This window comes from Suillus subalutaceus (assembly GCF_016647625.1).
Source record: "Suillus subalutaceus strain FC151 chromosome Unknown DFJ58scaffold_41, whole genome shotgun sequence".
NCBI lineage: Eukaryota > Fungi > Basidiomycota > Agaricomycetes > Boletales > Suillaceae > Suillus > Suillus subalutaceus.
The window spans coordinates 128,427-153,255 of record NW_024540290.1 but is presented as its reverse complement, the minus strand read 5'-3'; the positions used below and the strand labels follow the sequence as shown (position 1 = coordinate 153,255).

General features: G+C 48.0%; 9 protein-coding genes across 9 annotated transcripts; 6 read left to right on the top strand and 3 right to left on the bottom strand.

The window, feature by feature from the left end:
• Window positions 1-1,506: 1,506 nt before the first annotated feature.
• Window positions 1,507-5,241, top strand: DFJ58DRAFT_840648 (uncharacterized protein; the record flags this gene model as incomplete). Its single annotated transcript, XM_041392631.1, has 11 exons — window positions 1,507-1,642; window positions 1,733-1,855; window positions 1,909-2,059; window positions 2,100-2,256; window positions 2,291-2,351; window positions 2,409-2,428; window positions 2,482-2,676; window positions 2,839-3,242; window positions 3,339-4,201; window positions 4,397-4,465; window positions 4,592-5,241. The coding sequence occupies 11 exons, from the start codon at window positions 1,507-1,509 to the stop codon at window positions 5,239-5,241; spliced, it is 2,829 nt and encodes a 942-aa protein (XP_041244847.1).
• Window positions 5,242-5,657: 416 nt separating this feature from the next.
• Window positions 5,658-6,453, top strand: DFJ58DRAFT_840647 (CHAT domain-containing protein; the record flags this gene model as incomplete). Its single annotated transcript, XM_041392630.1, has 4 exons — window positions 5,658-6,011; window positions 6,081-6,167; window positions 6,193-6,235; window positions 6,380-6,453. 4 exons carry the CDS (start codon window positions 5,658-5,660, stop codon window positions 6,451-6,453), a joined length of 558 nt encoding a protein of 185 aa, XP_041244846.1.
• A 2,236-nt stretch (window positions 6,454-8,689) lies between these two features.
• Window positions 8,690-9,685, bottom strand: DFJ58DRAFT_659177 (kinase-like domain-containing protein; the record flags this gene model as incomplete). The annotated part of the gene is made up of 3 exons (XM_041382071.1): window positions 8,690-9,007; window positions 9,062-9,544; window positions 9,599-9,685. Coding segments are annotated over 3 exons (888 nt in total), but the record flags the coding sequence as incomplete, so codon positions are not given.
• Window positions 9,686-11,712: 2,027 nt separating this feature from the next.
• On the top strand, window positions 11,713-12,758 carry DFJ58DRAFT_783413 (ribonuclease H2, subunit C). Its single transcript, XM_041389898.1, has 2 exons — window positions 11,713-12,548; window positions 12,598-12,758. The coding sequence occupies exons 1-2, from the start codon at window positions 11,778-11,780 to the stop codon at window positions 12,616-12,618; spliced, it is 792 nt and encodes a 263-aa protein (XP_041244844.1). The 5' UTR covers window positions 11,713-11,777; the 3' UTR covers window positions 12,619-12,758.
• A 2,147-nt stretch (window positions 12,759-14,905) lies between these two features.
• DFJ58DRAFT_329451 (uncharacterized protein) lies at window positions 14,906-15,817 on the top strand. Its single transcript, XM_041379883.1, has 4 exons — window positions 14,906-15,229; window positions 15,279-15,340; window positions 15,398-15,659; window positions 15,716-15,817. The coding sequence occupies exons 1-4, from the start codon at window positions 15,073-15,075 to the stop codon at window positions 15,721-15,723; spliced, it is 489 nt and encodes a 162-aa protein (XP_041244843.1). The 5' UTR covers window positions 14,906-15,072; the 3' UTR covers window positions 15,724-15,817.
• Window positions 15,818-16,928: 1,111 nt separating this feature from the next.
• DFJ58DRAFT_682961 (uncharacterized protein) lies at window positions 16,929-18,361 on the top strand. The gene is made up of 4 exons (XM_041383253.1): window positions 16,929-17,357; window positions 17,413-17,556; window positions 17,617-17,910; window positions 17,963-18,361. Exons 1-4 carry the CDS (start codon window positions 17,205-17,207, stop codon window positions 18,065-18,067), a joined length of 696 nt encoding a protein of 231 aa, XP_041244842.1. The 5' UTR covers window positions 16,929-17,204; the 3' UTR covers window positions 18,068-18,361.
• A 44-nt stretch (window positions 18,362-18,405) lies between these two features.
• On the top strand, window positions 18,406-20,611 carry DFJ58DRAFT_905846 (carbohydrate esterase family 4 protein). Its single transcript, XM_041394979.1, has 13 exons — window positions 18,406-18,935; window positions 18,992-19,037; window positions 19,085-19,169; window positions 19,227-19,287; window positions 19,335-19,359; window positions 19,410-19,575; window positions 19,629-19,650; window positions 19,699-19,827; window positions 19,964-19,997; window positions 20,049-20,104; window positions 20,156-20,206; window positions 20,270-20,294; window positions 20,346-20,611. The coding sequence occupies exons 1-13, from the start codon at window positions 18,880-18,882 to the stop codon at window positions 20,478-20,480; spliced, it is 891 nt and encodes a 296-aa protein (XP_041244841.1). The 5' UTR covers window positions 18,406-18,879; the 3' UTR covers window positions 20,481-20,611.
• A 54-nt stretch (window positions 20,612-20,665) lies between these two features.
• Window positions 20,666-23,034, bottom strand: DFJ58DRAFT_783400 (Alpha/Beta hydrolase protein). Its single transcript, XM_041389897.1, has 9 exons — window positions 22,681-23,034; window positions 22,530-22,628; window positions 22,389-22,473; window positions 22,256-22,333; window positions 22,001-22,209; window positions 21,909-21,947; window positions 21,761-21,860; window positions 21,119-21,714; window positions 20,666-21,066 (listed from the first exon to the last, which is right to left on the bottom strand). The coding sequence occupies exons 1-9, from the start codon at window positions 22,805-22,807 to the stop codon at window positions 20,810-20,812; spliced, it is 1,590 nt and encodes a 529-aa protein (XP_041244840.1). The 5' UTR covers window positions 22,808-23,034; the 3' UTR covers window positions 20,666-20,809.
• Window positions 23,035-23,224: 190 nt separating this feature from the next.
• DFJ58DRAFT_726924 (carbohydrate esterase family 4 protein) lies at window positions 23,225-24,794 on the bottom strand (the record flags this gene model as incomplete). The annotated part of the gene is made up of 14 exons (XM_041385418.1): window positions 23,225-23,371; window positions 23,429-23,453; window positions 23,507-23,613; window positions 23,647-23,692; window positions 23,753-23,779; window positions 23,833-23,961; window positions 24,016-24,037; window positions 24,091-24,174; window positions 24,225-24,255; window positions 24,312-24,336; window positions 24,386-24,446; window positions 24,502-24,586; window positions 24,639-24,684; window positions 24,739-24,794. 14 exons carry the CDS (start codon window positions 24,792-24,794, stop codon window positions 23,225-23,227), a joined length of 891 nt encoding a protein of 296 aa, XP_041244839.1.
• Between the last annotated feature and the right edge of the window lie 35 nt (window positions 24,795-24,829).

Here is a 24,829-nt window from a genome sequence, read left to right as displayed (position 1 = left end):
ATGAGAATTGTACGTGTCATCATGCAACAACTCACTTAGATAAGAAGGGAATCAAGAGACCAATTTTCTGGCATCTCAGCCCATATAGCATAGCGTAGTTTCATCAGTTCCATCTGAATTCACATTTCGCAACTTAAACATACCTTGTTTCTGATACATGTCTCTCTCAGGCCCAAGAAGCACCGTGATGTGTCAAGAATGTCGACATGTCCTCTGCATGTCTGCCAGTAGGGTGCACTTCTGTGATGGGGAACATACATCAAGGGGGGGTTGTTTAGTTAATTCGTTTTGTGTGGGAAGGTCTAGCTTTGCCAGACCAGTGCAGGAAGGCAGGGATATGGGCGAGGCGCACGGATCCCGCGAAGTCTGAAAAAGCAGTTTGTGCTCGGAGAGGAATTGGGATCGACGAAGACAAACCTTCGGAGCGTGTTGAGTCCGAAAAGTGCGCCAACCGAAGGGTCCGAAAGGAAACACTAATCCAGACCAAAACACACTAGAAGTAGCAGATAGGGAGGTGCGTGCGTGTGAAAAAACGGGTGAGCGACGGACAACAGGACTGCGCAGAGAAGGAGAGAATGCGGTGCCGATTCTCAAGTCCTTTTGACTGGGGCTAACTCGGATGTGTGCTACAATAGAATAGAAGCACACACCTGGCAAATCTTCATGTGACTGCTTACAAAGGCCATGTTTCATGCGTCAACGTTTCAACGCTCGCGATCCGCTTGAAACGGCCACTTTCAGAAGGTCGATGTCTGTCCGAAGTTAGGTTTTTCGGGGCAGTTCAGATGGGCTCTTAGCTACCACGTGGGGAAAAAACCATTCACAAGCCAAGTCGGTGCCCATTTCTGCAGCTCGTTCGAATGCCAATGCACGTCCATAAAGAGTTATACTGAAGCTTTCAGCGGTGGCAAAAGGATTGTCTAAAAAAATCTAGTTAGAAGTTCCCATGTACTAACATACCGGTACCTCCATACTTGTCTATGTTTTACACAGTGTGAGCATGAACTGGCTGTTGCGCGACGAAAGGTCGCATGCGCGTCACACCACGTGACCCCTGACCCAGGAAAATGTCACACTTTAACGGAGGTCACGTGTGTGTCACACCATGCGACTCGGACCACCCGTTTGGGGGGTTCTAGAGTCCAAACGGACAGACCTTATCTTTTTATGGCTTAAGTTTGATTCAACTATAGGGAGCTTCAGGGAGCCTCTGTGGAATGCCCTGTCTCCTCATTTCGACTACTTCAATCAATACCACCCACACTCGTGCAAATCTGATGGGTCTACTCTAAATGAGACTAGTGACAGTGGGTGACTCAATATCCCACAAGTCGTTTCTGTCCCTGTTGGCATCGGCGCTGCACATCGCTGCGCAGCGTGGATGCCACGTGCTTGCTGTAGTTTCCTCCTTTATAGTCCATCAGGACCCCACAGGTACTGCAGTTTTCGTGACCTCCAGCACACATTTTACTCTCAAGTGTTAGTTTGAATCCATCCCTCAGCCATATGTCAAGCTTTGTCCCTGGTCATTTTGGTGAATACCCTCCACCTTTGGGAGAGGGGCCAAGCCACCTAGAATGCCCCCAGGACCCAGACCAGACAAACCTCGTGATCAGTGAGATATTGCAAGTCACTGTCAATAGTGTGTCATCTATCTCGTACCGATGATTTCCTAAAGTGATTCTGGCGACACTTTATTTTGTCATTACTCTACTGTTTCATTTTGAGACAGACTCCATGTTAGACCCACTCGACGATACCCTCCAAGCCTTGTGTGAGGAGCCAAGCCACCCGGGACGCCCCCAGGACCCAGGAGAGACACATCTCGGTGGAGTGGAACAAGTCGTCATTACCGGTATGCGACACTGTTGTATCTCTGTTCAGCACATATTGACGGTTTTCCCTAAGTCATTCGTGCAACTGATCTCGCTCTTGGTCTCCGACGGATCCCTGCTGGTTTCTCTGTGGTAGTAAAGACTGACAGTGCTGAATTCCAGACTAGCAACAAACTCGTACACGTAGATCAGGCTGTTGTCGAATGGAATGAGCCCATACTTCTGTAAGTTGTCCTTAATCTCATCTTTTCCGCGGGTATGAAGAGAGACTCCAGGCCGTGCGAGCCATCTTCTAAAGTTTGGATCAGCGTGTGTGCCTCGTTTGAATTGGGCCCGATGCTCCGAGTCGGTCATGGAGAAGTCCTCCGCACGTTTGAGATCTCCGTCCGAGAATTACTGGATTGCAGTGAAAAGTCACATCGTCAGTAACGTCTATTTCAAATAACACCTGACAGATGTTAACAAGTATCACAGCCATAATATTTCAGCCCAAGCAGGGGGAAGTCGTCTCCACGTGTACTTCACTCCTCATGACAGTGGAGCATTGACTTTCTGAGGAAAACGATGCCACAGTTCTTCTCCCCATTACTACTGTGAGTGGTCAATGCAGTCTGGCATTCTGATACTGAGAGTCTGTAATGTGTAGCTTACATTCCGCGATATGGATGCGTTAGTACTAAAGACAGATGCCGGACATTGTCTTCTCGCGCGATACTGCAAGACGCAGAACAGTATGGATATCGACCAATCCATAAAGCACTTTGAACGCGCCTCAGATCTCTGCCACATGGACCATCCCTACCGCCCTGCAGCACTGCTCAATCTAGCTACCACAAAGTTTGTCAGTTGCCAAGCTGACGGATGACACCTCGAGCTCGACATCCCTATCAATCTGTTTCAAGATGCCCTTGATTTGCGTCCCACTGGTCATCCAGACCGACCCGTCACCCAGCTTCATCTTGCCATTGCTCTGCTGTCTCGCTTCATGAAACGGGGATTTCAGGCGTATGCTGACGCTGCTGAAGAGTCACTGAGTGAAGTCCTCGATGTCTGCCACACAGACAGCCACATTCACAGAGCAGCTTTGCTTGCAATCAAAACATCCGCTCTGCATCCGGCTGGAAATACTGATGCAAGTGATCTTGGGCAAGAGCGGCCCGTTGCATCCATGCTTCCGTTATCGCCAGATCAACTTGCTCGTCGTGCAGCACGGTGCTTGCAAAGAGATGATGACCATGACTTGTACGACACCATGCATCCTTTCCGAGGGCAATTGCTATTGCTTTGTAATCTGAGTATGGTGCTGAGCATTCACTTTGAGTGTCAAGGTAGTGACAAAGACTTGGATTGGGCTATCGCACTTCAGAGAGAAGCGCTGGCTTTGTGCCCTGTCGGTCACACAGATCGGTCCGTGTCATTGAATAATCTTGCGAAACTACTCAGCACCCGGTTTGATCAGCGAGGCAATGGCGAAGACTTGGATCATGCTATTGCACTTTAGAGGGAAACGCTGGCTCTGTACCCTGTCGGTCACACAGAACGATACAAGCCATTGCATAATCTTGCGCATCTACTCTGCACACGCTTTGATCAGCAAGGCAATGGCGAAGACTTGGATCAGGCTATTACACTTCAGAGGGAAGCGGTGGCTTTGTGCCCTGTCGGTCACCCAGATCGGTCCTTGCCATTGGATAATCTTGCGAAACTACTCTGCACCCGGCTTGATCAGCGAGGCAATGGCGAGGACTTGGATCAGGCTATCGCACTTCACAGGGAAGCGCTGGCTTTGTGCCCTGTTGGTCACACAGATCGGTCCCTGTCATTGAATAATCTTGCGGCTGCACTCTACACCCACTTTCATCACCGAGGCAATGGAGAAGACTTGGATGAGGCTTTTGCACTTCAGAGGGAAGCGCTGGCTCCGTGCCCTGTTGGTCACACAGATCGGTCCATGTCATTGAATAATCTTGCGAATCTATTCTCCACCCGGTTTGATCACCGAGGCAGTGGCGAAGACTTGGATCAGGCTATTGAACTTCAGAGAGAAGCGCTGGCTTTACGTCCTGTCGGTCACACAGGTCGGTCCATGTCATTGAGTAATCTTGTGCTTCGACTCTCCGCCCGCTTTGATTATCGTCGCAATGACGAAGACTTGGATCAGGCTATCGCACTTCAGAGCGAAGCGCTGGCTTTACGCCCTGTCGGTCACAAACATCGGTCCATGTCATTGAGTAGTCTTGCGAATCGACTCTCCGCCCGCTTTGCTCACCGAGGCAATGACAAAGACTTGGATCAGGCTATTGCACTTCACAGGGAAGCGCTGGTTTTGCGCCCTGTCGGTCACACAGATCGGTCCTCGTCATTGAGTGATCTTGCGAATCGACTCTCTGACCGTTTTGACCACTGAGGCAATGGAGAAGACCTCAATGAGTCATGAGAGAATCTCTGCTGTGCCTTAACTCCATTGACACAACATGATCCTCGTCGATTAGAGGCTCATTATTCACTAGCTGCCATCTATTTGTCGTTCCATCAATCAGGACTTGACGGCACCATCCCAGGTGAAGATACTGGCAATCTGAATGCTGCCATGCATCATTTCAAGGCAGCAGCAAATGTCGTCTCTGGAGGTTTGCTACGCCCCCTGCGACTAAGTTTACTGTGGGTTCATCAGGCTAATCAACATTCACATGGCACTCGACTGGACACTTATGCGACTTCCATGCAACTTATGGACGCTTATATGTCCACAACAGCTTCAGTGTCATCTCGTCATAATGCTATGAAGAACTTCCCAAATACGCTTGCCGTGGATGCTGCATCATGTGCTCTTCGTAGTGGTGATGTCTGTCATGCTGTTGAGTTGTTGGAACAAGGCAGGACAGTCATCTGGACCCAGATGACACGACTCCGCACGCCTCTTGACAGCCTCCAGACTCGCGGTGATCATGCAGTGGCCCTGATGAAGAGATTCAGAGACCTCAGCTCCCTTCTTGATAAACCTCCTGCAAGCCATCCAGAAGGGTCCCCAATAGTCGCTGTAGAAGCAGAAGAAACCCGGTACAGACGTCTAGTAGAGGACTGGAATAGAGCTGTAGAAGAGATCCGGAAGATCGAGGGCTTCTCTCGCTTCCTACTTCCTCCTTTGTTCTCTGATCTCCAAGATGCAGCTCGTGACGGGCCTATCATTGTGCTCATCGCAAGCAAATCGTCTTGCGACACCATTATTATCCCGTACCAGCAACCTCCAACTAGCATTCAACTCCCTACCAATCTTGAGAAACTCCAGACATTGGTGGTCAAACTTCAATGCACAAGTGGAGAAGCACTGACAAAGGTCTTGGTGGAGTTGTGGGACGATGTTGTCCGCTCGGTGGTCGAAAAGCTGGGCGGATTTGCGCCATGAGGTTCCCGAATATGGTGGTGCCCAACATCTGTCTTCAGTTTCTTGCCGCTGCACACTGCTGGTGAGTACAGGAAACATGGGCAGTTCCTTTCACAGCTCTACGTCTCTTCATACACGCCATCAGCTTACCACGCTGATAAAGGCTCGCAGACATGACAGGTCTCTGTCAGTGTCCTTTGCCGCCATTGGTCAAGATCGCCCAGCCGGTGCTTCATTCACTTTGGATAGTGTGGAGCCTGAACTGGAATTAGTGCAGAGTCTTTTACCCCCTTCCCCGACGGTTTCTTTCACCAAGATAACGAGCGTTGATGCAACAAGATCAAGGGCACTGCACGCTGCTACGAGAGAATACTTGGCTCCATTTTGCGTGCCACGGGACACAGAAATATGAGGACCCCTTCAATTCGGCCTTTCTCATGTGCGACCAACCGCTTTCACTCCTGGATATCACACAAACGGATCTGTCTCGGCATGAATTTGCATTTCTTTCTGCCTGTGAAACCGCAGTCGGTGACCATGATACTCCTGACGAAGTGATACACTTAGCGGCTGGCCTGCAATTCGCTGGGGTTAAGAGCGTCGTTGGGACATTATGGAATGTCAACGACAGTACTGTGCAGCGCTTAGTTGAGGCATTCTACAAAAACTTGTGCGGGGATGGCAAAATGAATTCTAAACGAGCTGCGCGAGCGCTGCACCAAGTGGTCCACTCATTGGCTCGGGACAAGGACATGCCCTTGGACCAGCGCATAGTGTTCATGCATATTGGCGTATGATCAATTTCATGCGTACTCCCAGCTTTGATGATTGACGCGCTAATCCGACGACCTTGTGTGTAGCATCTAGCCAGCGGTCACATGCAGCCTGCTGCCAAGAAGATATTTCAGACTTTGAGATTGTATACCTCCTCAATATGTGTACCTGACGTAGACTTCTATTTGTATTTCCCAGTCTGCTACCTCGGAGCCAAATATGACCGCTTGGTGCTTTGTGGGTAAGAATGAAGTCCAACATCATTGTGCCTTTGGTTTCCGAGTCAACGCGAGGCACTGACGTCTGCACTACTGAAGTCCGAGTCGCTGTTTTGAAGTTCTGACATCTTCAGAACAATGTCGGGAATGTTACTATTAAGATTCAGGTCTGAAAGAGGGCAACAACTTTCACACCAGCGAGAAAGGGATGACGGAGATATCTAGTTTCCTGCTATCATGATTGCGCTATAGTGAAGTCTGACTCTCTGACAAATGCATCTCACATTTCCTGCGCGTCTATTACATAATGTATGTATTCAGAGCAACATGGAGTATCGGTGATGAATTTCAAATAAATATAATTAGAAATGTCTGTCCCAAAAATACGAGCTCGACGAAAGAAAGCCGCCGACCTCAACTCTGCAGAGATGCATCTGACCCAGCCACATGTTGATCTGCTCCACTTCATAACGAAGCCTCGCAGCAAGCGGACTGGACCAACTTCATATTCCACGAACGTAACAGGTCCCCATTGTGAAAGCCAAACGAGGACCTTGACTTGTTTGTGGGTTAGATTCAAGACTGTCGAGGTTGTTGAAGGTCGTTGCATATGATCGCGTGCTATAATTAGTGATCAATGAGGAAAGCAAGTAGCTTGAAGCTACGACCGGGAGAATGTATGCAGCGTCAAATTAACTTCAGACACTTGTGAGGCGATACAGACTTGTTGAAGGAGAAGTGGAAAAATAACGAAAATAGTTGCTGAGTAAGCTATCCTTCAGTTTCAAACTCAGTCGGAATCCGAATCAACAGTTCCTCCAGCTTTTCCGTTCAAGGTCATATCTCCTTCTAGGCCGATGTGCCGTTCTGTATCCTACCTCCCTCGTCATACCGCATTCGGCGCAGGCACCTGTAAAGCCCGTCAAGAATTTCATCGTGCCAGAGTGGGCACGTACGAGCACCACTACCCGGCCCAAGTTCTCGAAGGAGGTTGAAGAACGTATCGCACTCGTAGAGCAGGAGAAGAAGGAGAAATACGCTGGACGGCGATTGCAGAAACCAGGATGTTGGCAAAACAGCGCTAGAGCACTGACTGACCTGTCTTCGGAGGATGGGGGAGTACTAGGAGCTGAGTGCGCGGATATTGACCCGCGAGGTCATCAAGGACGAAGGGCTTGCCGCAGGGTTGCGACGGCAATCTCGCCGTCACGCTAAATACTTCAGGTTCGCGACACTAATTGTGTTACTCAATTGGTGATTGATTTACCAAACGTGCGGAGCAAAGACATCACAGACGAATGCCGTTCGAGCTTTTCGATACTATTCATCTCAACGTCCTAAAGGATTGCATACCTGTGTCGCTCATGTGATGGAGTCCTGGTGACGCCAGTACCAAGCTAGTCTGTACCCGGCCGATAATCGCTTGCCAAGGCCATGGATCATGTTGGGTGAGGTAGAGTAGAACTATCATGTGGGTAGTCTGCATTTCGAACTTTTGCAAACTCGTGCCACTGCCAAGGAATATTTGAGTCGAGATACGACATGTCCTCATACCTCCATTCATGTACAAATGTGATAGAACTCCAGCTGAGGTCGGGGCTACAAGCAGACGGGGAGACGATTACCGTTGCGAGTCGAATATATCCTGCCATGAAATTCGGGGGTCATTGGATGGCCTAATTACTTGTTTGAAGGCAAGAGCGTCATCATGATTGTGGTGTACTTGGCTCATGGTAATCGTTAAAATGCCAGCGGCTTCAATAGAAGTTTGATAGGAGTGTCAACCCACCGGTGGCTTCAATTTGAAGAGGGTCCATGTTTGTGAGCCGGTTCCTATACCTCTGTGATCCTATTCTTCACTGGGCTTACAAGTTTAATTTGTGTTGTCACGAGAAGATCAGTTGCGACAGAAAAAAGCCGTTAAATTCTGACATACCACTGCATGCACACGGACACTATAGTCTACTGAGATGTCAGCTCGAACTATCAGTATGAAATGGATTCTCCTTGACGAGCTTCAAATAATAATATTTGTGTCATAAATGTTGGAGGACGTATGGAGAATATCAATGAGGCTCTGGACGGACAGACCTTAAAGGTAGCTCTCTGCGGACTAATAGTTGGCGCAGAGCCTCCCATCAGTATTTTGGCCACGTTCAAATACACCTTGCACTCGAGCATCTTACTCTAAGACTTGCAACATGGCGTACTCAATCCACCGACATCAGCTACCACTATAATTAGTCAAACTTTCAAATACCCATCCCGTTTCCACCACCGCCTGGATATATGGAACAAACGTTGAATTGAAAATGTGAAAGATATATGTGAACCGAAAGAAAAGGGAATCACATGGCGCTAAGGTGTCTAGATTGAAGTACATTTTGAGATTATTTGTAACAAGGAAGGGAGACGCAGTGTAATGAAGTTCTTGAAATGGAGACTATCACAACGAAACAAATATCAACTGGAGAACATCATAAGTCCGGAGAAAAAAGCGCCGGCTTGATCCAATCCACATTTGAAACGCGTGGTTTCTGCCGGGAGTTTAGGGGAAACCAAACCGGTGCTGTGCGAATGTCCTGTCCATGTCTTAAGTCTGCCAGCGAATCAGGCAGTTCTTCGCGTTCCAGCGCTACAATGCGTTTTAAGCACGATGTTGTCAGACAAATTAGATTTAACCTACCACGAGAGTATGCGTCGGAGAATTCTGACGTGCCACATCGGAGCAAGAACGCTTTATGGTCTGCGAGCTCACGGAACCCATACCGTGATGATGGGTTAGGGTCCAACAGCTACCGCAGTAAAGATAAATGATAGTGTTGGAAAATGAGCGATACAAAACTTACTCCTAGAAGTACATTGACGATATTTGCATTCAAACCTTCAAAGAAAGGGGACGGCTTGGATGTTCTGTTAGGGTCGGAGAACCAAGAAAGATAGAACAGCATATGATTCTCTGTAGCAAATAACGCCTGGCAAGATGGTATCAGTAAGATAGCAGCGAAGGAAGACGCGAAACGTGCCTTATGTTTCTTTGAAACAAGCTCGTAGAGGATACAGCCTAGCCCCCACCAGTCTACGGGTACTCCGTACCTCACAGAATGGAAGTTGATTCTGTTGTACAGGACCTCCGGTGCCATGCAGTAGGTCGTTCCCGCCACACCTGTCGCATACCCCCGTTGTCGCTCCAAGGGCCCCTCATCTGTGTGTACATAACACAAGCCAAAATCGATGATCCTAACGTTCTCTCGAATATCAATCAGGATGTTTTCGGCTTTGATATCCCGATGAATGATCCCTATATCATGCAGACCATTGATCCCGAGGGCCTTCAAAGTCGGAGGTATGAGACATCGAAAACCAGGAAAGTCAACTATACTTACTATTTGGGCAGTCCACCTGCGACGATGCTGGACGCAATATGAAGGGCGACACCTCAGAAGAGTGTGTAGGTCCTCGGCCATGAGGTCCTAGGGATGTCCAATGGAGTCAAACAACTCAAACGGCTCGCAGGGGAAAAGCACATACCATGACCAAACATATTTGATCCTTTGTCTGAAACGACATTTCCAGCCCCATGATAAATCTAGTGGCGGGGCATGGCATCGATAATGAAAGACGCTTGTACACTTCGAGTTCAGTCAAAAGAACCTCTTTTGTAGACATGTGCTTAAGACGGTCCTTCCGGAAGACCTTGAGACACAACAAGCGATTTGTCGCTATGTCTTGGGCTCCCATTGCCGTAGCATACCCACCCTGGCCCAAAACACGCCAAATACGAAAGGGGCCATAGGAGCCTGTCGCCGGAAGAATTTGGGACGCCTCTGCTGTCCCTAGGTGTGTGGAGGCGAAGGTGTGAGTGGGGGCTGGAGGGTCGGCCGAGTCTGAGTCTGAGTCCGGGTGTGGAAGAAGAGGGATGTCTAAGCAAAGATCCGTAGGCATTATGATGGGCGCGTTGGATGAAGCGCTGGAATGGGGTTCCGAAGACGATGAAGGAGTGATCAACTTTTGAGTAACCTTGCCTGGCGACAGGGCAATGATCAGAATGAGGGGAAGGGGGCGATAATGAGAAGGAGCAAATCGATGAGCGTATTTAAGAGATTGCTGGTAGGGCCATAACACGCCTTAAATGGTGAGCTGTGGACGCGCAGATTTGTGAATTGTCTGAAAGCCCCCACAGCGTGATAATGGCGACCGAATAATGCCACCGTCAATCACGACGGTGACTAGCACGATGAAGATTGTGGACGTGCACCCTGTGGAACAATCAAAGCTCATTGCGACCACAGTCAAGCATAAATTGTGGGCACACATCACTACCAGCTGCCAAGTGTCCGATAAGACTTGCGATATCGAAACAATGCAATGCCACAGAAACCTGCATATCCGAATCTAGAATGTAAGTACTCTTAGCACCGACCATTCTAGTCAAGTGCTAGCCGCTCCAAGGCATGCTGTTACAGACGTTTGACTTCTTCTGAGTATTCATTATTGTCGCGGGCCATTCAGAATGAGTATTCTTGTCACATTGGCCGTGTATTGATTAGATAGTCCACAGCGATTCCAATTCTGTGTACGAAATCGCCTCATGGTTCGATGTGCAGGTTGTAACTTCTACCGCCGCCGTTCTGTGTAGAAACGTATGCAAAATGCCCAATGGTGACTCGGAGTACACAAAACAGAATAAACAATCCAACGAGTTAAAAACAAACTCTCAGGGAGGCTGGTGTCGGCAGCGAAGAACTTGAAGAATTTTTATGTGGAAAAAAACTCACTTGAAGATGCCTCATAGCCTCCTAAGTATGTTTTTCAACTTCAGGTCGTTCAGATCTTCTTTCGCCTAAGTAGATATCATCATCATTCCCGTTGAACTATGAGATCAAAAAAGCGCACTTGAAGCTTGAGTTCGAGTGCTGCATTTCAATTTGCTTGTGATGGTCAACATGCTGACGGTCTGCTTGTTTTTACAGGCATACAGAGATGAGGACTCAGGAGGACGAGAACGATAAGTCCTACACTCACCCACTTTCCCTTGGTTACTTCTCCTCCTGTCATCAACAAACTTTTCCCTCTAACAGGTTCCAAACCGCTGTTTGTCGACGCAGATAAAGGGCTCGCACAGGGGTATCTTCAGAAGAACCTGTATGTTGTTCTTCATAAATTATCCATGAATTTCAAGCCAATGTCCCTAGCTAAGTCGGTCGCTCAGGATAGTCCTCGCGGAAGCGGTATTGAAATTTAAAGTGTGTAAATTTATGTTGAGCAGAGTAATCGGAGTGGTGCATGAACCATACCTTGTGACTTGAGCAACAGCATGATGGACATGTGAAATGACAGCATTTAAAGGCAATAGCAGGGTTGCAATGTTGATGATTCAGATTGTGCAGACGAGGCCAACTGTACGTCGTAGGTGTCGCAGGATAAGTTTAACAGACGACAAGTATTAAGTGGTTCAGAATAATCAAAGTCAACGAATGTAATAGCATTACGTGACCATTGACAATTTGACACGAGCTTGAATTTCGATGAAAACCCTAGATCTGACCAACCAGCACCGCCAGCATGGAAATATCACCTGTTACTCTCGACCTCCCAGAATGCTCGCCCAATCTCATGCCATTCCACATATCTCACTCAGGGCCCGCACCAATATCCACATACTTTCGCGTCAAGCCCTCGGCGCCTTCTAGCCCGCACCTTTCCCTTACACAAAACACGTCCAACGAAACACACATGTCCACAGACAACAGCCAGAACACCCTCGTCGCTGAAGAGTCTCAATACTCCTTAACTACAATTGCCGAATCACAATCTGCTTCATTAGAGGGGGATTCACAGGAATGTCCTGCAGGAGTGGGCGCTATGGTAGTCGACGCGGATTCTGGGGCTCAGGCCAGCTCATCAAGCGAAGTAGCTCGCGCGCCACCTGCGATGCCTCCAATAGAAGATAGTCTCAGCAATAACTTTGTCGCAGCATTCAGAGGGAGGCAGGTGCACGGTCGTACCGTGGAACTGCCACAAGGATACGGCGGCATAGTCCTTAGTGCACCGAGCAGTGATGCAAAGAGTCAAGGCGATGACACTGGGACGGTTGAAACAATGGCTCAAACAAGAGGCAAGGGTCGAGCAACACGAACATGCAGCCGACAGATGGAGATAGATGAGGACGATGCGGTGGACGCAGATCATGATGACTCGCGTGTTGAAATTCGGAAACTGACTCCGGTCTCAAGGTTTTCTTCCTTGATTGTTTGGTCCCCAGACATACCGGTGGATGAAGGCAAAGACGAGTATCTTAGGTCCTTGACGGAGTGGACAAAATTAGCGGCAGAGGTACGTTTTTATGTATATTTAGTTAGCGTGTCGTGAATCATCTTCAAAGATTCATGCCTATGACGCATAATGTGCTGGTCTGCATTTCTCGGATGAATATGGAACCTCAGCGATGGACTGTAAGAACGTTCGAACGATACGTTACTATACGCGTCCGCTGTTGATCCTGGTTTGGCTAATCTTGGTACTTCATCATGCACAGTAATCGACCTGATCTATGTCTTTTTCCCATGAAGCTTAAAGGCTAGATCTGGCCGCTTACTGTGATTGTTGACTACCATCGGAACTTCTACAGGACTATTCGAAGAATATTTCACACTGTTGTATGTTTGGGGCCGTGAACTAGTAATTTAAATGCGCTACCCTTCAGGTATAGTGACTTGCCTATTCACTTGTGCACTTCTGTGGGCTAAGCAGTATAATTCCGCTAAGTAGGCTACTCTTGTCAGCTTTCGACTTACCTTTCTCATAGTTTAGCTCATCACTCGTAATGACAGTCATGCCTGCCCAACACTCAGTTCTAATTATTGCAGATAGCAACACAGCTATCTCAACCATCGTGCTATCGTTGGTTCGTCATTACCGAGATGTTGGTGTTTGGGAGTGCATCACGTGCATGGAAGGTGTTACGATTGGACTGCATCGCCTTCATTTTTCTGTGCAATAGGTGTGTAATTTTCCTCCGTGTTTATCTTCCGAGGAACTCTGTTTCGTCTTCCTCGACTGCTCGCCATGTTGCAGGTGTTAATAGGTACACTGTGTGTACACACATCGTGTCCTGAAGATATGATGGCGAGGGTCCATATCAGGTATATCGGGTTCGTCGTAAATGTAAACTGACGAGTTCTGAAAAGTGCAGGAATAGTAGGGGGAAGTGTAATAGAGATGCGATGCGACAAGCATGGAGTATGTGTACAATGTTGAAGGTGACGAAATCGCGATGCGGTGATGTGCAGCCAGGATCACTCCGACGCATCAGCCCGAGACACATTGCTCAGAATTCTCACCAGATAGAATTGTGCTACCCATCCCACAGAGGACGTCCGAAGATGCCTACTCGTGGACTTCAATTTCTTTGCAAGTTGATTTGGACGGATGGTTGGACCCCAGAGCCAGCTCCTATTCTGGGTGCCACCCGCACCCCGGGCATTGATGCACCGTGCATTGCATTGGTGAGACCCAGAGGAGGCTTGGCGTGAGCCGCATGGCACACTGGGGAATTGCCGAGACAAGTAAGTCTTCTGTCCAGTGCATTCGGGAAACTCAACTCTTCTGGACCTTAGACCTTGTTAATAAGGAACTTATTCCAGCAATCGACTTAGGGAGATGAGTCAGATACAATGTGATGGCAAATTTGTAGGTTCTGTCTATTATCTAACATCAGGCATACCGAGCATGCACAAACATGACCTGTTGTCTATTTAATACCTAGCATGAGTCTTGACGGAGTTCACGGTTGTCCGAGCGAATGACTCGCTGATGGGTCACATTCAACGACGGTTGGCAAGAGCGCGTACCCAAAAATCGAGCCATTTCATTGGAGATAATGTTGCGCGTGAATAGAGGACATTGTAGCCATGTTCACTGGTAACCCCGATTAAACGCGGACCGGAAACTAAAGGAACCTGAGATTAATAGGATCGCTACTGCTGCGGCCGAAAAAGTTTGAACATCGGGCAGTGATTGTTCCCGTTGCACACACGATCCTGGGCGTGCAAGGATATGCGAGGCACAAGAGTAAGCGACTCGCTGGGCACTAGGACGCTGGGGAGATCGAGGCAAAGCGAAGACACGCGTTGGCTTGGCTTGTCACCTTCTCATAACCATTGTCTCCATCGTTACCTATTACTTCAAATGCCATCACGAGCAGCAGCTTGCGCGGTGGTGTTGATGGTCATGTCGCTGTCTATAGCTTTGTTGTTTGCTCGTCGTTGGCAAACGGTCGAGGAGAGGTTGAAGGTAGCGGAGTCCGGACTACAGAGTGCCCTATGCATGCATGAGGCCCAGGCCCCACTGGCTAGGTTTGTGTCACAGTGTGTGAACCAGCAGCCAGTGGGTCACACCCAATGATTCAAGTTGGTGCTCGGGTACCCATCCTTGACTCAGGCACTGGCACACGTATGATAGCCTCTTGATCGACGGATAAACTTAACCTGGAGGCTGGCCCTATCGGGAGCATGTTCACTTGGGGGCTGACCTTCCTTGGTTACAGGCGCCGGTCTGACGTACGTGGTACAAAAATTTGGTTCGGAAAGTTAAAATTCCTTCACCCATCATAAGCTCCCTTGCACTTCACCAGTCACTCTTTTACTATTTTCCCAGTCTTGCGAGTCGTCTTAACTATAGTCTTTCAGTAAGTCGCAAGATATTCATTATTGCTGCACCTTAGTGATGGGCACAACCGCCAACATTATATTTTTGTCAACCTCCAGTTTAAAGCAGTCTCCGAGTCCTTTCGTACAAAAAACATGCTTATTGCCTATCGCGTTGACCATTTTGGCCTCATCTGCTGCTATATTCGTACATGCCGATCCAGATCCAACCTAATCCTGGGCCTGGAGATGTCTTCATCGAGGGCCAGGCCTGTTCTATTAGCTGGAACCCGGATACCACTGGCGTGTGGACGACTATGATCATCCAGTTGAAGACGGGAAACAACTTCGACATGGTCAACTTGACCAGTGCGTTCATATATTCGGTCATGAGATACTAACCTTCAACTGTTGATAGCGGTCGGCACCGTTGACGGAACGGACGCGACGAAGGCCTCATTCTCTTATCCTTGTCCTCAGGTTGGTGGCAGTCTCATTCCACCTTTATACACATCGTAATCGTTCTTATCCCCCCAGGTCACACCCTACTCGCCTATCTACTTTTACCAGTTTTCTTCTCCAGCTTCCGCTAACAGTGTCTGGACTGGACGATTCACGATCACTGACACCGCGAACGACATCGTCCCTGCGGCTGAGAGCACCCAGCCCGACGGCTCGGCCATTCCTTGGGGTACCGGCGCGCTCGTCAATTCGACTTCAACTACCACCGTTGGTACCACGAGCTCTATGTCGGCTACAGTCAGTGCACTTGGAACACCGAGTGCTACTTCTTCCGTAAGTAATAATGCCAGTCTCACCGGTAGCAGAACAGACTCACCCAGCAGTGATATTTAGAACACTAGCGTTAGTACTACGACCGCATCTCCAACTTCGACGCCATCCTCTGGTTCGCAAGCAACTGGCGGTGGACTCGGCCTAGCCGCGCAGAGCATCGGCTGGAAGACTGCTTTAACCCTGGGCGTCTCTGCACTGGGCTTCGCTTTGATGCTTTAGATTCATGACCTCACGATTAGTACAGACCCCTACTTCATGTTACCACAGCATGCCGGATACCCGTCTCTACTCGCAAATCTCCCAGTCATTTATCTCACTGTATCTGTTTCAACTTTTGGGTCTGCGGCGTGTATGCCCACTAGCAATAGGGCACATCTTTTCAATTTAACTGGGTCGTTTCTCTGTCGGTATTTCATTTTTTGTATCAATACCACAGACAAACTATCTTATTTCTAAATTATAGCGACGCTCTAAATGCTTTCTGCCGTGATTTTCAAGCCAGTGATCCAGTTCGATTACATGGTACTAATGACCCGCTGGTTCCACTGACAGGAATACATCGCCATTGAACCCATGGAGGTGGCAAGCTCCAAGCTTCGCCAAGGCCACATGGCCCCAACCTCCGTAACTTGGTTCGCATCATTCATGTGTGCTCACCCAGCGCTCACGTCTTCATTCAAACTGAAGCCTTGATCAAGCTCATTGCCTTAACAGCAAACCCAGCCCATTGGTACTGTCACGGTCCGCCACAAGTATACAACTTCCGGGCCGCAACTAAGTATTCCCTCGGGTGGTACGAACACGACGGGTGAGGCGAACGAAAGGCATGGGGCGAAAAGTCGAAACCGACTCTTTCTGTATCGTGCGCAGGCCATCCAGTTGAATAATTAGAGGCACTCTCTCGATGGATTTACTTAGCGACTCCGAATGGCGAGTGACTTCATTCAAGCTCATTGAATACTTGAAGAGCTTTAACACTAACTATGAAGATCAGGCCTGGTGGACTACCTCGTGTTCTTCCATTCCTGAAAGCGCCAGCGGGGTTGTTTCTGACTCTGCTTCCTTAGCCAATCTGAGCAGCATCTGTTGCAGACTCTTATTTGGCTGTGTCGAAGGTCTAGGGCCCAGGTATCAAGGCTACTATGAGGTCTTTGCCCCTGATGTAATTGATACGTTAAGGCACCCTGTTGGGAGCCGATCTACTTCAGGAATGTTAACAGGGCACTGCACTCTTCATTCAAGCTCATAGGGCATTCTGGAGCATTATGATTTAGTTTGGTTTAAGTAGCTTTAACATTTTTACCAGACCAAGTGTGGTATGAGATGTGGGGATGGCACAAACCAGTGGTAAGTCTTATCTCCGAACTAGGATCCGCCGAGTCGGAGCATACTCGTGTCGGGGCCATCCAAGGGCCATCCCCGAGCCGTATGCCAGCAAGGCTGGTAAATATAGATCGACTTGGGGATCTTAAGTAGGGAATCACTCGAGCGAAACTTGCCGCCAGAATCGACGTCAGTACCATAATCGACACGACATAACAAGTTTTCTATGGCAACCATGTCAGACCCAGTCGCTTCGAACTCTAGCTCCCTGTGCACGTACATGAAGAACTATCCTAGTACACTGGTTGCATATGTCAAATATTTCGGGAATATCGACGACCATGTACTTACTGCCGAGATGTCTAGCATTGACTCAAAGGTAAGTCTAGGGCAGTGGACTTCCTGTGCTCAACTGGCATTGACAAATATATCAGGGCATGACACTTCTGTATAAGCAGTCTGGACTCTCCGAGTCGAAGTCGGTTAGGGTATCATTTAATCCACCGCTTTCAAAATACGATGATGCCAAACCCCGCCTCTTGACTATGAAGACAGAGGCGCTTGAAGGTCTTGGTACTGTACGTGTTCGCAAGTAATATAGGTTTCAACCTGTCTTGTTTCTGATGCATCCACTTTAGCTCAAAGCTCCCCAATTGACCACATTCCGGTTTCCCCCCAAGGCTATCATGACACCATTCATTTTTCTCGCGTACTTTTATCTTCTTGCACCACCACCCCCTGGCACAACATTCTTCTCTATCCCTGTCACCAACGTGGATGCGTTCTTCTCCTTGGCACACGCGTTTAGAGGCCTCACCGGGTTCGGTTTCTCTGTTCGAACTCTTGCTACAATCCTCGGTGTTATTCACAGCGCTGAAGGACTGTATACCTTGTCACTTTGTAGGCGTTTCGTAAAAGGCTTTGCAGTGACAGTGAGTTTGTTTCACGAATCCTCGAGTCTTGCACCTTTAACTTTACGTCCAGGCTGCTTATGTGGGCTGTAGTGTGTTGTTCGGAGTTCACATATGGAAAGACCTCAAGAAGCGTGTTCAGGAGAAACGCATTGAGGCCGCTACGAAGTTCGAATAATTGACTTGGATCCTATTTATAACTCACACCGAAGCGGTCTGTGGAGTATCGAGCTACAGGCTGCAGCGTACAAGTTGGGCTAGTATTTGAAGCTTAGCTACTTAGGTGGATCAAAGTAGGGATTGTATTTTTCTTGTTTTGAGGTTCAAGCCCTGGGCACTAGGTACCGATCTGACCTCACGTCTATTTAATAACAGTAGAGTCACCACTCGACCTTAAATTGTCCGTGGTAGTTAGACTCGTAACCAGTCTGGACTATGTCTTTGAGATGTTAAACAACCAGAGTTTCTAAATTTGGACATGTCAGACAAACTCAATTTTGACCACGGAAGCTCTTTGCAAAGAACACCCACGACTCAGCGATTACCTCGACCACAGTAGTGTTTCACTCTTTTACATTATGTGACCTGTATCTATGCGAGGTTTCAGGCTAATATTTGCACCAGATCATGACAAAGATCCGAAAAACCAACGATTATCTTCCTTCTATTTGGTCTGTTTGGCATCGGGCTGCCTTCTAGTAACATGTCACTAGTACTCCAGAGTAGAGTGGAGGCACCCATGACCCATCGCTGTATTGAGGTCTGAAAAGGCTTATCTTAAAACGCCTGCAAGCCTGGAGCCATACGTTCCGTTGCCTTTCCCCGGCAATAATGGCGGTCCGCCTGCCATGGCCTAGGATCATGTGGTTTGACATGGGACCTCTTATACGTTCTTCATATATATAGCGCTGCGCTGCAGTTCTTACCATTATTCGGACTTGACGACTCCCCTGTCGATACTGCCTGACCTCTTAGCAACAACGTGCACCTATGACTAGAAAAATTCTCGTTGGATTCGGCGTAGATGTTGATGCTGTGGCTGGTTGGTACGTTGTTTTCCATTCGTAGATGATAAGAGTTAGCAATGGAGATTATGATGCAGGCTTGGGTCCTATGGAGGAGAAGATTCGCCATTGGACATCTCTCGAGTATGCTCACATTGATGCTATATGATTACGAGCCTAAATCAGCGCAGGGAATGTATGCGGGAGAAGTTGGGGTACCTCGCCTTCTGAAGCTGTTTGATAAGTATAAGATCAAAACAACCTGGTTCATTCCCGGTTTGTCTCAAGTCCAATGCTTCCAAGACACGAGGAACTGACGGATAGCATGTGTAGGTCATAGCTTGGAGACATTTCCGAAGCAAATGGAAGCAGTTAGAGATGCCGGTCATGAAATGTAAGCTTCCTTGGATGAAATCCTTATCTTTCTCATGTCATGTGCAGAGGTCTTCATGGATACTCCCATGAGGCAAGTGGCGATAATATCGATATTAGATATGGAACTGAATGTTTCCAAAGAACCCTGTCTCTATGACCCTGGAACAACAACGTGACATCTTGGACCATACTTTTAAGCTTCTTACGGATTTCAATCATGGTGTTCCTCCGAAGGGCAGCGTCGCTCCTTGGTGGGAGACCAGCAAAGAGGGGACGGCGCTGTTGTTAGACAAGGGCATTGAATATGGTCACAATATATTGCTACTCGTTTCAAGAGAGGTATTGACGCCTTTTAAACAGACCACTCCAATATGTGCCACGAGTGAGTCGGTATACCAGTCATGAAATACTCAGACCCACATTCATCCAGTTCGCAGATGTATTATCTTCGTGACGAAGATACATGGACAAAAATTGATTATCAGGCGAAAGCTCACACGTGGATGAAGCCGCTGCAAAAGGGCAGGGAGACTGGGCTCGTCGAGATTCCGGGTAACTGGTCCGTCAAATATATTGCCAATGTTTTCCCCGCTGATTTGGTGCTGATTATACGTGTGGTAAGGTACCTTGACGATCTTCCCCCATGATGTAAGACACAAGTTGTGCACAAAAGCAACACGCTGACACCAGTCAAGGTTCATTAAATCAAGCTCGAACTCGCATGGTTGGGTATGCCAACACGTTTAAAAACCTTTTCGCGTCTATTCACGTATCCATCAGGTCAGCACTCAAGCTGTCGAGCAGCTTTGGAAAGATACATTCACTTACCTATATAGGTAAGGATAAGATTATTGGGTTTCAGCCCCTTGTTGATTTATAGCAAACAGAGAAGAGCAAGATTTTGTATTTCCCATCAGCATCCACCCGGACGTTAGCGGGTCAGTCAGACTCAGTCTCCACTTCTTGCCATATGAGCGTTCTGACCTCGATCTTTGACACAGTCGTCCACATGTACTGCTGATGCTGGTATGTTTCACCCGACGTCCTCCTTGTTCTCCAACTCATTAGTGGTCATAGGAGAGATTCATTGAATGGATCAATACTCACGATGACATCCAGTGGCTGACCTTCTATGAAATGACTCAAGATTTCAGAGCTACAAATGACCCAGCACCAGGTGCCGTCATGCCTAAGGGTTTCAAGAAGGCCTAAGCTTGTTTGTATAATGTAGTGCATTTCTTACAGTACATTCGTATTGAGACTTCTTCAGGCGCCGTTGAATGTTTAACTAGTGATTTGTATTAGTATGTTCTATCAACTTGTCCTTGTGAATTCTGCGTTTCAAAAGCCATCGCAATGACTTGCGATCTATAACTGAATGTTGCGAAAGGGGTCTATGACAAAGGACAATAAACTTGCATTTTATTTTATTTTAATTGCCAGACTCAAATCCATGATGTAGAACGTATTATACATTGATTTTCACTCGGAGATCACCATCATCATTCTTAGATTACATGAGTGCAAGGATTCAACAACGTTTAGGATTCACCAGGCAATATCTTTGCAACGTTCATTAACTCGGCCCATCTCTTGTCTTCTGCCCACACGATGCTTTGGTCCTCCTGCATGGTCAGGGCTTCATCAAGTTTATGCATTGGCTTGCCCTGTTGCTCGAGGGCGGCGATCTCCTTGTCGAATGCGTCAAGCCATTCAATCGCCTTCTTCGTCTGCGGATAATTCATGCTCGGAATACGGAGAGCCCAGAAGCAGCGGTCAGTTGCATGCGTGACCCACCCTGTTGCACGAGCATCAGCAATCACCTCACAACCCTACAGATAATGAGATACCTTTTGGACGCAGTTGTTCTGGAGTCCAGCGGATCGCATACCTGAGAATTGGGAACCCCGCCTGTTGGAAATCTCTTGCAAACATCCTCACGGGGATGTGCACTTGTCCATCACTTAGAATGTCTCCCATGTGCCTCATCGATTCCTCGACAGTTGCTGTACTCGGGAGCGTCCGGTACATGTTCACAAGCTTCTCAACGACGGGACGTGGGAAGTACCGCAAGATGTTAGGGAACACATCCTGTGGACCTTTAACCGGGTGCGCGATCGCGTAAAGGTACCACTCCTCGCTCAGATCGCCAATAGAAATGCTCTTGACTCCTTTATCGCGCAGAGCACGAGCAAGGCCTCCCGACCGTTGCCAGGTCATTGGATCGGGTGCGGTAGGGATCCAATTGCCATCAAGACATCCTCGGTACGTGCCGTGCTCGACACCAACTTCATCTGTCTCTATCACCTTCATCATGGCTTTGATAGGAACTTTGGCAGGGTCTCTCAGAGTTTCCAAAATGTCAGGGGCATTAGGATCGAGATCGAGGGCACGGCAAAGGGCTTGGAAGGACTGCCTCAGCTCCAACGGAGTTTTAGGGACAGTCCTGCGGGTAATGAGTAACTTGACAGTAAGTGATAAAAGTAACTCACATCATTGCGTTTGATTGCAAATGAGCAGAACGGAACGGAGAGTTCTGCCCTGGTGGCAGGTGTGAAAGGTGATGCAAGATTTGGTGTACGGCATGGGCACCTGTTGCTCGTTGGCAATGCTGTGAGTTCAAAGGAAATCTTGACTTACCGGCAGACAGCCCAGAAAGTTGGATATTACTTGGGTCACCTGCACATGTTGTCAGGATATCAACGAAATCCATGACATGCGTTCAAGCTTACCTCCAAATGATGCAATGTTCTCCGAAATCCACTGAAGCGCTAACCATTGATCTTTAAAGCCAAAGTTTCCGTCTATCTTGGGCTCGTCGCACGCAAGGAAACCAAGCACCGAGATTCTATAGCCGATGTTGACATGAATTTCCTTCCTTAACTCGGCCACGTATTGAGACTGGGAGCTCAAACCATGGGGTGAACCAAACTGAAGAAATCTGTGACAATGGGTAACCGAGAGTTATAGGTATATGCACGACTTACCCTCCGTGAATGTATACTTTGACTGGCAGATTCGCTCCAGGTTTCGATGATGAATGGCACGCAATATTGACAAAGAGGCTGAAGAATGAAAGTGTTAGATTTAGAGCTGGAAACGATACCCTGGATTGCTTACGGGTCTTCTGACGGCACTCCGTAGCCCTTACGATCCACTGGTGCTGTCGCTGCGCCCTGTCCATCATTCGAGGGCTGAACGCAGTCTAAGGCAATTCCGTCTTATGCCAATGATTTACAAGGGTTTGATGATTTGACATACGTTTAGTCTCATAAATGTAATCCTTGTTTTCATATCGATAATCAGGAGGTAGAGGCTTTGGGTCCTGGAAGCGAACTGGTGGCAACGCGTAGGGCACCTCTAGGTACTTGGTTCAGCATGTGAGTGCGAAGGATCTGGTCGAAAACCTCACCTAAGAACACTGAAGCGCCGTTTGTAGTTCTGCCACCCTTGACAGGACCGTACTTCGTCTCAACGACAACACTGACACCCTTCTGCAGCTCATCAGGGATATGTGGGATAGGTGGGGCAGCAGGCATGTCTGCTTGGGGTGTGAATGATAAGACGACTTGAGATATTCAAATTGAACTTGGCAGTGGGCCGGGGTGGGCAATCTTGAGTTCTTATAGGATCCATGATATGGACGCGCATGTGCCACCGAAACCTAGGTATTATCGATCACGAGGTGGGAGCTATATATTCAGGCTACCGTGACATGGACGGATGAGTAAAGCGGGATGTTCGGAACGCCTTCAATGCCCTCTTGTACTTTGGCGTGGTAAGGTGGCAATATATTATCAGCCCATTTTGGCGAACCTCCTATTGACCTCTAGCTTAGCCTAGACCGTTGCTTAAGCGCTTATCGTCCATCCAAATAACCTAGGTCACTAGCCATTAAGGCTAGGTATCACTTTATGTATCATTTTCAGCCAGCTGGCGTTTTAGGGTCCATTCTACTACAGCCGTGCTTTGCATTTCACATATCCTTTTGGCATCACAGCACCCGGAGGAGGATCATTCTTCGCCCTAAACCTTTCTGCCATTTCATGGAACGTAACCCACTTCACGTCGTCATGAGCATTAATCCATTCGATGAACCGTTCCTAAGCGCAGGAATGCGGGTCACCTAGGCACGCTTGCAGGTCATCAGAGCTACTCACCAGCATGAGTAATACTTGCGGACGTCTAAATCGAATAAATCAGTCATTTCAAATGCGAAAGCAATGTATGAGGCTTACCCGCTGACATCCGGATGGATAGATAACGGGAAAATGAAATCTTGTTCTTCCCTGTAAAGATACGTGAAGGTATCTTTCCAAAGCTGCTCGATGGCTTGAGGGGTGACCTGAACGTGGTCAAGTCAGTAAACAGTCTCAACAATTGTGCCATGTTTTGCTTGCCCATCCATGAGAATTACTGCTAGCCTTCATGAACCTGGGTTTTGCGTTAATGAAGCACGCTTTTCTATGAAGTATAAAACGCACATCATCGGTGTCATGTCTTCTTGGTACCTTTGATGGAAAATTGAGTTATGATTGATCACTCCGGAAGTGGGCAGTGTTACCAGCTAGCAGGTATTTCAACGAGACCTGTTTCTTTTCCCCTCTGAAGAGGCTTCATCCACGTATGCGCCTTCGCCTTGTAGTCGATTTTGGTCCACGTATCTTGGTCACGAAGGTAGTGTGCCTGAGAGCTGTAAAGACGGTAGTCAATATCCAAGCGGGGTATACATATCACAGATCCTTACTCGCGAGACATGTTCGAATGATCTACATAGAAGTATAAGAACGACCCAGTATCATGACACGACCTGTAGGCATACCGTACTCGATTCCTTTCTCTAGAAGGAGGGCAACGCCTTCCTTGCTTGTTTGCCACCACGGTGCCACATTGCCCTTTGGAGGCACTCCATGGTGAAGTCCGTGAGCAATTTATATGTGTAATCAAGAATGTCACGTTGTTGCTCTGGCGTCAATGAATCTGGATTCTGTGTAAAATTGGTTGAGCCATCTCAGTCCAGTTGGGTTAAGTATGCGAAAGCACCTCATGCGAATAACCGTGGAGTCCGCTAGATAGCTATTAGTTAATGGTCATCGCGACATAGACACAGGACCAACATTTCATGACCTGCGTCCCTAACAGCTGCCATCTCGTTCGGGAACGTTTCCAAGCTATGACCTGCACATTATGGTGTGTACAAAGCCCTAGTAACTGTAAGAAAACTCGAACTCACCTGGGATAAACCAAGTAGCTTTGATGTTGTATTTATCAAGTAACTTCAATACTCGCCAAACGCCAACTTCACCCGCATACATGCCCTAAAAGATCATGGAAAAAATGTCTTACAGGTCGAAAGTAATTTGATCATACGCGAGATATGTCCAAGGGCGAGTCCTCACCACCGTACGAGCCTATCCTAAAGTGGTCGCATAGAACAGTCATTTCGGAGCTCACAAGGAATAACACTTACCATCCAGCCACAGCATCTACATCAACACCAAATCCTATGAGGATCTCGCGGGGCATCTTGCTAGATTAGTACTTCTGGTGAAAAGGTGACC